The sequence below is a fragment of the Aptenodytes forsteri genome, unplaced genomic scaffold (genome assembly GCF_000699145.1).
Source record: "Aptenodytes forsteri isolate BGI_AS27 unplaced genomic scaffold, ASM69914v1 Scaffold181, whole genome shotgun sequence".
In the NCBI taxonomy this organism is placed as follows: domain Eukaryota; kingdom Metazoa; phylum Chordata; class Aves; order Sphenisciformes; family Spheniscidae; genus Aptenodytes; species Aptenodytes forsteri.
In genome coordinates this window covers 1,764,462-1,775,596 of record NW_008795702.1, presented here as the reverse complement: position 1 = coordinate 1,775,596, position 11,135 = coordinate 1,764,462, and the positions used below count along the sequence as shown (strand labels likewise).

General features: G+C 37.1%; 1 protein-coding gene across 1 annotated transcript; it reads left to right on the top strand.

Moving 5' to 3' along the window:
• The first annotated feature begins 1,376 nt into the window (after nucleotides 1-1,376).
• DDX59 (DEAD-box helicase 59) lies at nucleotides 1,377-9,603 on the top strand. Its single transcript, XM_009283176.2, has 7 exons — nucleotides 1,377-2,202; nucleotides 4,554-4,721; nucleotides 5,297-5,386; nucleotides 5,779-6,030; nucleotides 6,909-7,061; nucleotides 7,554-7,682; nucleotides 9,274-9,603. Exons 1-7 carry the CDS (start codon nucleotides 1,384-1,386, stop codon nucleotides 9,535-9,537), a joined length of 1,875 nt encoding a protein of 624 aa, XP_009281451.1. The 5' UTR covers nucleotides 1,377-1,383; the 3' UTR covers nucleotides 9,538-9,603.
• Nucleotides 9,604-11,135: the final 1,532 nt, after the last annotated feature.

The window sequence follows — 11,135 nt, the reverse complement described above, 5'->3', positions numbered from 1 at the left end:
CTCCTGTGGGGTGTGTGGCTGCTGCCGGAGAGGAGGGCTGGGGCAGGCGGGGGAAGAGGATGCCGTGCTGCCCGGGAGCCCCGCGGGCAGGGGGCTTCCCAGCGGGGGTCAGGTCACCGCTGGCGGCAGGACCCTCCCCGTGAGCCCATTAGGGCTGTAGTCTTTTTCGTCAGCCTGGCACTCTCGTGAGCGCCCCGTTAGGGCTGTAGTCTTTTTCGTCAGCCTGGCACTCTTCGTGAGCGCGTTTTGCTCCCCTTACCTGAAACGTTACTGAGTTTGTAAAGAGGTTTGTTGTGGGAAGTTCTCGTTAGGTGCGAAAGATTAAGTGGTGAGATGTGGCTTCTGATCCAACAGCGAGGGGGAGCGACCTCCATCCAGGCACCTCGGGTCTGCCCGTCTTCTCCGACCCGCGGGTTTCAGTCAGCAGAGCTCATCTGGGCGATGAGCTTCCTGCCGGTGCTTCATCGCTCTGAATTGCTTTGAGTTACGCAGGAAAAAAGCTGTCTGTAAACACACAGAGAGCTTTGTCTATTTTTAGACAGCTGATGTAAAAAGTAGTTGACAGACTGGTATGCGCAGTACGATTAATTCAGAATAAATTTACGGTATTTTGTGTACTTTGTTTACCGATTGTACCATACCAAACGATTGGTGATAACATCCGACACTTTCAGAGTCGGCTACCGAAAGTTTCAGAGTATAAAAGTTACGGTTATTTATGAACACTTAATTCGGCTTCCTTGTATTACAGTAGAGACTTGGCAAATTGATCAGGTAGGTCTTTGCTCGTTCTTTGACACCCTGAACAAACAGAGCTGGACTCTGAGCAGATCTCAAAGTTTACAGCCTTTTAAAATTTGGGTGGACTTTGAAAAGGACAACAAAAGGAGTGGTCTTGGGTGGGTCCTGTACTAAATTTCACATCCTTTTCAAAATTGATGATTTTGTTTGTTTTTTTCATAGCTTAGAAGAATGCATGTTTTGCTTCTATATCTTGTCTTAGAAACAACTAAACTCTCCGAGGATTTAAATATGACTGACTCTCAAAATGGATAAATTTCCTAACAGATAGTGAAAATCAAAGTTTTTCTTCAACTGCAAATGTCTAATACTGAAAACTAACTGTAGGTGGATCTCTCTGTATTGTTCCATGCTTCCACTGTTATTTTAAAGTACTGCATTACATTGCATCAACATTGTTGAGACCAAGATCATTTTTAAACAAGGCAGTTTCTAGATCTTTTCAGGGATTGAAAGTTGGTTTCTAGGTTTGCAAATGTATTTCCTAGACTTGAATTTTTTTGTAGTAACAGTAAAATGTACTTTTCTCAATGGTAGTAGTTTCTAACAACCGTAACAATTTTCTTTCTAGCATACTGAAGCATGTTTTTACCAAGATCTGTTAAAGTCAAGAGGACTGCTGATGATGACAAAAGTCGTACAGCTAAGAAAAATAAATTGTCTTCTGGAGGATCTTTGCTAGAGGAGACCACCGAGTTCCAAGACTGTAAGTCAGTTAGAACAGAAACTTCTGCTTCAAGATGCAATTTGAATGAAGTTGTACAAGAACTCACAGAACCTGTAGCTGGAGATGTTGGTGTTGCTAATACAACTTTGGGAAAGGACAACCAAAATACTGATGAAGATAGCTCTTCGGAAGAACCCATAAAATCCTTCAGCAAATCCCAGCGTTGGGCAGAACCTGGAGAACCTGTATGTGTTGTGTGTGGTCGCTATGGAGAGTATATCTGCGATAAAACAGATGAAGATGTTTGTAGCTTGGAATGTAAAGCCAAACACCTTCTACAATCTCAAGAAAAGGAAAAAAAGCTAAAATCTGATCAACTCACAAAAGCAGAATCTCAAGCAGAAACTCACCTGCTTGATACACCTTATTTCTACAGAGATCATTCCTTTATTTTAGGTTTGCGAGATGAGCAGATTGAGAACCTTAAACTGCAGCTGGGTATTGCTGTCCAGGGCCAGCAAGTTCCAAGACCTATTGTAGAGTTTGAACACTGTGGTTTTCCTGAAACTTTAAACCATAATTTAAAGAATTCTGGCTATGAAGTCCCAACTCCCATCCAAATGCAAATGATCCCTGTTGGACTATTAGGGAGGGATATTGTGGCTAGCGCAGACACGGGTTCTGGAAAAACAGCAGCCTTCCTACTCCCTGTTATTATGAAGGTTTTGAAAGAGGTAATGAAACTTCGTGTGTTTAGAGAAAGTGGTTTTCAACTTTGTCTCTTGGATTCCCAACGTAACTGAGAATGTAATTGCAGTGTTTTTTTTATTGACGTTCGATGATTTATTTGACTTTTGATTGATGGAGCGTTGGTTCTTGGAGGGGAGGGAGGTGCTGGTTATTTTTAATGACTTTGAATGTTTTTTCAATTTGGTCAGGAAATAAAGCAACTCTATTAATATTACCTAGTATACAGTTTCTCCTTGTTAAGAAAGATAAGTAAATTATGTTGTAAACTTCCTAAATGACTTAAAATAGAAAGTGAAAATAATTCTAGGCCCTCTGCAAGAAGTTGTTCCTGTATCTTGATATATTGGATGGCTGAACGAGATTTTTTTGGCATTTGCATAATTTCACAGAGTAATTTCTGTTGGAATATGTTCAGCTGACCATCAAATAACAACAGGAATTTGGAGTAATATAATTTCTGAAATCCTCTAGTTATACAGTCTCCCCTTTGATACTGTGGGAAAAAGCAATTAAGACTTTTGTTTCGTGAGGACATGAATGTATGATGACAAGTAATGGCAAATAGTATTCTGTACCTTCTGTGTGGTTCAGTATTGCTTTTTGCTTTAGTGGTTTTATTCAAAAAGAGATGCATAAGAATATATTTGAAAATTCTGGGCCTGATTCTAGTTGATGTTTTGGACTGTTTAGATGTCTTTATATATACACACACACATATATATACATACACATGTATATATATAGTGTGTATATATATATACAAATGTGTGTGTATAATTTTTTTTCAAATGAATAAAGATTATTTAAGTAACTCTTTTAATCTTTAAAGTACTATAGCATTAGTTTTAAGAATGGAAGCATTATATAGGAGCATTTAAGAGCAGTGGAGTATTGCACTCCAGTACATCCTCTGTCTGATTATCATTAAAGTCTGCAAGACAGTTATATGCTTATAAGAACATGCACAAAATTGGAGCCTCAATGAATAATACTTAATTTCTCTACATGATCTTTTTCATTCTTCATCTTCAGGGTACGTTATGAGTTAGTGTATGTGTCAAGAAAGAATTTTGTTGTTTAAAATAATTATCATTTTTAATGTAAAAGAGAGATGAGATGTTAAGAGCATAAGGGTAATCTGGTTATGAGATATTTGACAGTCCCTGCCTTCTCCACATCTACGTAGATACCTTTTTTTGTGGTGGTAAGTTGTTAAGCTAAACGCTGTTGCCACTTGAAAACAACTCAAAAAGCCCTTCTTGACACAAGTATTGAACTGTGTAGTTCCTTTGATGATGCACTGGGAAAGGAACAAACTCCTACTGTTGGTCACTTGTAAATATTCCAGTTAGAGACCAGAAAAAAACACATACCATCCAGAAAACTGTTTAAGTGAATTCGTGATTGTAGTATCAATATATGAGAGCTTTGTTTATTTGCTGAAGAGGTGATCAGTATTACCGAAATAATGCATCTCGGAGCTAGACCATTATTCTGCCTTTTTTTTCCCCTCTCTTTTACCTTACGTTCTTTTTACTTTGTTAGTGTGTGTTAACTGGAGTTAGGAATCTATATTAATCTGAGAGGAATTACTACCCTGTAATTTTGTGTTTTCTGGGTTGCAGAAGTATCAGTGAGGTGATAATTTGGTTGAAGATTCTTATATAAGGAACAACAACAAAAAAATTTAAGACTGTACTACTTTAATGATTCATCTCTGCCTGGCTGACTAATAGTGGGGCAGACGGGCTATTAATTTTGGTCTTAAATTTCAGAGACAAATGTTTTTGCTGTATAAAGTTCCTATCACTGCTTATCTTCTCTGGCTGATACTTAATATTTTTACTTAGTGGTGTGCAAGACAGTAAAGGGAAATAGTCTGTTCCTGTAACATCAAGACTTCTAAAAACTTTTTTTTAATGATGTCTAGACTCAACTAGCATCCTGTGTTTTGAGTTGATGTGGAATTTATTCTGAATTTCTGTTACAGCTTCGGTGCAATAACTAAAGTAGAAAAAAGCAATCTTTCAAATGACTACTAGCTTTCTGGGCCTTTTTTTGTTGTCAGGAAGCTATTCTAACAGTGTACTTACACATGCATTCATTTTTTGGTTTCAAAAGTTGAGTAATTGAGGGATAAACTTCCTTGGCCTGCATTGTTAAAGGTATAATCCCTTTCTACCTTCTGTCTTCAAATAGAAAGGGTATTAGCAGCCGAACTGTATCCACAGTAACTGCACTATATATTTTAGTATTGGGAGATTTAATCTTGAAAGCTTTTTATCTAAATAATAAAGCAATTCCATGTTCAACAGATTTCTCCCCTGTTTTCTAGACAGAAACTCCATCTGCCCTTATTTTGGCACCAACAAGGGAGTTAGCAATTCAGATAGAGAGACAAGCTAAAGAACTGATGGCTGGTTTACCAAACATGAGAACAGTTCTCCTGGTAGGAGGTTTACCACTGCCACCACAGCTTCACCGTCTCAAGCAAAGTGTTAAGGTAAGGACTATAGTGTGGAAAGATCCTATGGAGAGTTATGTTTTCGTGACATTCACAGAAAAGAAAAATGTTACTGTTGACATGTATGGACACACAAAGATGTGTTTTCCCTAAGTCTAAACTACTAAAATAATTGTTAGCTCTTGAAAATATTACAGTACTACAATTATTTTTTTTTTTTAACATTTTGATTTCTGATTAAACATATAATAGCTTTTTTGGTTTCTAAGAAGTTTCATATATGATATTGCTGCTTTCAAAGACTGAAATATGCCATTTTATTAGACAAAGAGTTGTAATTTACAACAAAAATAGTTTGTTTTTAACTCAGATTACATTGCTTGTATTTAGACACTTCCATTTGAGTTCTGAAAGGTCCATTTCCTTTTAAGGCTTCATAATTTATTAAGTTATCCATAAAAGTTCTAAGACTTATTTGAATGCAAGTAATTTCACTAGTGCCCTTCTCACCTATGTGCTGTAACTTCATAGTTTTTCTAGGACAGACATCTGTCCTTTCATGGAATTTCTAACTCCTGGGGTTTTTTTGTTTGTTTTTTTTTTCTTTTTTTTAGGTTATAATAGCAACACCTGGAAGACTTCTTGAGATTTTAAAGCAAAGTTCTGTTCAACTGCATGGCATAAAAATTGTAGTGGTGGATGAAGTAAGTTTTTAGTTACCAGGGCTGTATTGCCTATACAGAGGTCTTTGAAGAGCCAGTGTGAGTGGCTAGTCTAACTGATTAAACATACAGAGTGTTCATTATAGAGGTAAAATATATTTCTTAAGAGAAAAAGTAATTTTTTAACACAATTTGAAATGTGTTTGGACAATGCATGTTCTGCTGGCTATAAAAGACTTAGATACCTGACAGGGTAATACTGCTAGACCAGTGTGAACCATTTGTTTTTCATTTTCTCACTTAGCTTTTCTTCTCACTGAAAATATGCCTGCATTTGGATTATTGCATATACATTATGGTTCTTCTGTCAATTCAAGTTCAGGATTCTGCTGTTTATGGAAAAATCTGGTATAAATCTAATATTTTACACTTAGGTGGATACCATGTTAAAAATGGGTTTCCAGCAGCAGGTGTTGGATATTTTGGAAGACATCTCTCACGATCATCAAACCATACTAGTGTCAGCCACGATTCCAGCGGGCATTGAACACTTAGCAAATCAGCTTCTGCACAATTTTGTAAGAATAACAATTGGAGAAAAGAATCTGCCATGTTCCAATGTTCGCCAAATTATCTTGTGGGTAGAAGAACCGTCTAAAAAGAAAAAGCTGTTTGAAATACTCAATGTAAGTGTAATATTTTTCTCATAAGAACAACTTACAAAATTATCCATGTCTTTACACATCTCTGTCAGGTTCTCATCTTTAATTCTAATCTGTATATAGTGAAGAGGTGGAGTGAGGTTAAGCATATAACTGCACTAACTAGTTCAGTAGTTCTGCAGTGTAGGAGCTTTAATGGCAATTTCAGGGATTACTCCACCCCTGTCGCTCACACCTCCTTCTGCAGCAGCAAACTAGATTCCTGTGCTGGGATCCGAGTTAAAAATTTTATTTTTTTTTTTTTTTTGTGTGATTTGTAGTATGACATCCCAAAGATTTGTACTGGTTATCTGTGAGTGGTAGAGGAACAGGACTTTCTTAAACTGTCATAGCTGCTTTATGGCCTGGGAGTGGTTTGTCATTTTAAAAGTCATTAAAGAAACCAGTGAGAAAGCTAATTTAGTTCTTTCTTGAATTTTCTTTATATGAATAATAATAATATAATATGTCTTTTATGAGTGCTTTAGGGGGGAATTTTGGAGTCTTGGCTGAGGTTATCCAAGAAGTAAATAAGAATCTTTAACTGAACCTCAGAACGTAAAGAAATTCAGAATTACTGTGTAACATTTAAAGAAACATAAAAGCTGCTGACTTCTAAAAAACGCATGTGTTGATATAAAGCTGGGTTCTGAGTCTACAAATCATTATATGTTTATGATGGACAGATTGGTGTAGTTTCATGGCTGGTATCTTGTTCCTTCTCTAGAATCTAAGAACAACATTTATTCATCTAAATGTTGTTGATATTAGAGATAATGAGCAGAAGAAATTGAATCCAAGTTGCTGATGACGAGCAGCAAACTGTTGTAATACCTTCTTACATGAACTGTTTAATTTTACAGGATAAGAAACTCTTCAAGCCGCCCGTGTTGGTATTTGTGGACTGTAAGCTAGGAGCAGATCTGTTGAGTGATGCTGTTCATAAGATCACAGGATTGCAATGTACAGCCATGCATTCTGAAAAGTCTCAGGTGGAAAGAACAGACATATTACAGGTTTGTGCCTACTAAAGGTATGGGGGTTCTGATAGATTTAAAATGGCCAATTTTTTTTAAAGGTGGCTTAATTTGAATGAGTTAAGTCATAATTTATGGCTTTTCTGCAGTAAAACCTGGAGTATTGCTGGGGGAGAGGAGAGACAGATGGGACCAAGCAAAACTGTAGATAATAATGCCATTTTAAATGCAGATAAATACTGGAGACTATTTCCTACGTTACTTGCTTTGAAATGGGAATTTAAATATTCATTTAACTTTAATTGATGATTTTTTAATTAAAATTGTGGTTTTGATCTCTCTTTAATTAGTTCTGTGAATTACATTCCTATTTAAATCAAGAATACAGGGGGACTATTCTCTCTTCTGCAATAGAATAATCCCACTGGGTGTGTTCTTACATTGTATAACTGACCTTAGCCTATGCTTGGAGACGTTCAAAATATAAATAAGGAAAAAAGAATTAATTTTTGTTTATTCCTCCCTTGCCAGGGATTACTTCAAGAGAAGTATGAAGTTATAGTAAGTACTGGAGTCCTTGGACGAGGGCTTGACCTTGTCAATGTCAAACTGGTAGTAAATTTTGATATGCCTTCAAGTATGGATGAATATGTACATCAGGTAAATAAATAAATTGCTAAAGCATTATTTGAAAACTATACTGAAATATGACATCCATCTATGGAAATTTAAATTTAAATGTAAATATAAAGATTATTTTCCTCTTCAGGATTTTGTTTTTATAGGAAAGAAGGAAAGGTGCTGAGTATCTGTTCCGTAAGTCTCTTATGTAAATTACTAAAATCTAGAACACTGTTCTTGTATCTCCTATATAAGTTACTAAAACCTAGGACAGTGTTCTTGTATCAGTTATGTTTGCAGTATTATTTTTCCTGTTTTGTACTCTCTTGTATCATTTTGTGTCTATAGAAAGCAAACCTTACCGTGTTTTTACTATCTGTGTGAAGACAGGCGAAACACCACTCTTTCTGCCGCAGATGTGAAGAGAGGCAGAGGAAACTGGGCTTGGTTGGGCTGGAGTAGAGATTTAGTTGCTGTCTTCTGTTTGGTAATGGGCGGTTACAGAGGAGACGGAGCCAGACTGTTCTTGGAGATGCGCAGTGAGAGGACGAGAGCCAATGGTCACAACTTGCTTCGAGGGGAATTCTGGCCTGATAACAGGAAAAAATGTTTTTTCACAGCGAGAGTAGTGAGGCAGTAGAACAGGCTGCCCAGAGAGGTTGTGTGACCTCTGTGCTTGGAGACACGTGAAACTCCATAGGACGAGGCCCTGAGCGAACTGATCTAACTTTGAAGTTAGCCGTGTTCTGAATAGGTGGGCAGGACCTCTGGAAGTACCCCGTCTCATGAACTCCTGAAGTATTCTGGGTTACTAACTGCAGTACACCTTTCTGGTTTTTAATTATCTTTCTGCTGAAGTTTCAAGCAAGTAGTAAATAAATAAAAATGCTCTCTCCTAGCATCAAAACTATACCAATATTAACATACTGTCTCTTCCTAAATAGAGAGTCTTTGTAGATTCTTTTCTGATTTGTTTGAGCACTTTGGATAATATTGAGAAATAATTTTAAGTTACTAGAACATTGAAAGTAGAGGGCTTTTTTATGGTCATGCTTGCACATACCGTGCTTGATACAAGATACATGTATGTGCAATTGCTATAATAAACGTTTTTTAAAACATTTTGTTTGGACCAGATTTACTGTAAGCCTTTGCCCATAGGCTCTATCATATATCTCAGCATGAATATTGGACTTCTGGTATGTCCCATAAGCAAGTGGTAATTTTAGATGCATTTAAGCTAAAGCTTCAGATCTGCGTATCCTGAACTCAGGAAGTTTATTAAAACTTTGTGCTTAGAGGATGAGAGAAAAGAAAGAGACCTTGTCACTTAGGTTAGTTGCTGTTTTGAAACAGAAGATAAGCTTTAAGGATATATGAAAGACTTCCATTTAATATTGGTAACTTAAAATGAGTTTTTGCTTTTTCAGGTTGGAAGAGCGGGGAGGTTAGGTCACAGTGGAACTGCAATTACTTTTATCAATAACAACAGCAAGAAGCTCTTTTGGGATGTTGTAAAGACCTTGTCACTTAGGTTAGTTGCTGTTTTGAAACAGAAGATAAGCTTTAAGGATATATGAAAGACTTCCATTTAATATTGGTAACTTAAAATGAGTTTTTGCTTTTTCAGGTTGGAAGAGCGGGGAGGTTAGGTCACAGTGGAACTGCAATTACTTTTATCAATAACAACAGCAAGAAGCTCTTTTGGGATGTTGTAAAGAGAGTGAAGCCAACGGGCACCATTCTTCCCCCACAGCTGCTTAATTCCCCGTATCTTCATGACCAAAAGAGAAGGGAACAACAGAGGCTTAAACAATTACAGAATAGTCTTGTAACAGGAGATAATATTATGGACATTATTAGAAAACACGACAAAAATAATTCTCAGAGGTAATAAAGATATATTTATAGTTATGTAATTATAATGAAAGTGTGATTAAAAATAAACATGGAATTATGATGCCTTGTATATTGCCTTTTCTAAAGAAGTTTATATATTCAGTTTTTTAAGGAGTCTCATTTTTATCTCATCTTCATTTTGAAATACAGACTATTGCGGGTTTGAATTACAGTAGTGCCTAGTAAAAACGCTCTATGTAACCCTTTTTCAAAGCCAGTAGTCTTTGGTCTTGCTTGCAACATAAACTGAGAAGATACTCTTTATTTTTTTTTTAATATTTCTGAATAATCTTGTGAAACACACTCTTCTGGTAATTTTTATGTCTTTATATTCAGGTAAGATCTTTGCAAAGGACACCCTCCCCCCGCCAAAAAAAAAAAAAATGATGATGGGTCTCTGGAAACAAGCCTCGATCTCTTCCTGCTAGTTTACATAAAAGCTCCCAGTGGGACCGTTTCTCGGAATCCCGGGCGTGCTCTCGGGGGGGCTCTTGTGAACATACATGCAAGTATTGTTTGTAAACAGTACTGAAGGTTTAGTTTCTCCTTTATTGCCTGTGGACCAGTTAAAAGACCTGCTCGAGCGCTTTGCAATAGCAGAAATACTCGGTTTTACTGCTATAGTGTACCTTCGTTGTGGAGAAACAGGATAAACCACATCCGTTAAATAAGAAATTTGTGCTCTTATTTCATGAAACATTGTAGTTCATGTATGATCATACTTACTTACTTACTACTCATTTAAGCGTAACAACTGTTGCCATTCTCTGGCACCAGATGCTGTTTCATTTTTTTCAAGAAGCGAGACCAAAACCGTATTAAGATAGTGGTGTACGATCTACCATCCAAAGTCTAAGATAGGCCATAATAATTTTTTTTCTTTTCTTTTAGACTGAGGCTTGAGAACTTTGTTTCGTGAGACCTTTCATGCTGCTGTGATGCATCATCCCTTTTTGGCAGACTGGGATGTCCCAGGTAGTTAGATGTTAGCCCTGTGCGTTGCATGTCTGCTCTTTGGCCCAAGGACAGCAATATGATAGATGGACTTTGGTAGCAAGCGAATATGTAAAAGCTTAGTAGCTGATTTTTTTTTTTTTTCCCCCCAACTGGAAACAAAAAGAGTACCTTACCTGCTGCAAGACAGGTGACATAAGCGTGGCACTGGTGCCAGGGCTTCTTTAACAATAACAGACTTACATAGTTACTAATGACAAACTCCTACTATGAATTCGGATAATCTGAAATATGATACTTATTACGATTTGTACTATTTTCTACGCACTGTTGCTACTACTTTAACATAATCTCACATGGGGAAAACCTCAAGTTTTTACCCCCACCCCCTGCTTTGTCTTTTGTCTCCCTCTGCTGGATTTTTTTTTTTTAACTTTTTCATGTTAACGCAGTTGTCGAGTATTGATAAACGCCAAATCTTTCATAAAACGCATATATCCTTCAGCAAGAGACCGATTTTCATTGTCATGAAGTGGTACTCGGTGGTCTTCCTCATCCCGCAACCCTCAACCTTTCCGATCATCCCGGTGTTCTGGCGGGTGAGTCGGTAAGCGCTGCGCTCTGGATGCCGCCCGGTGC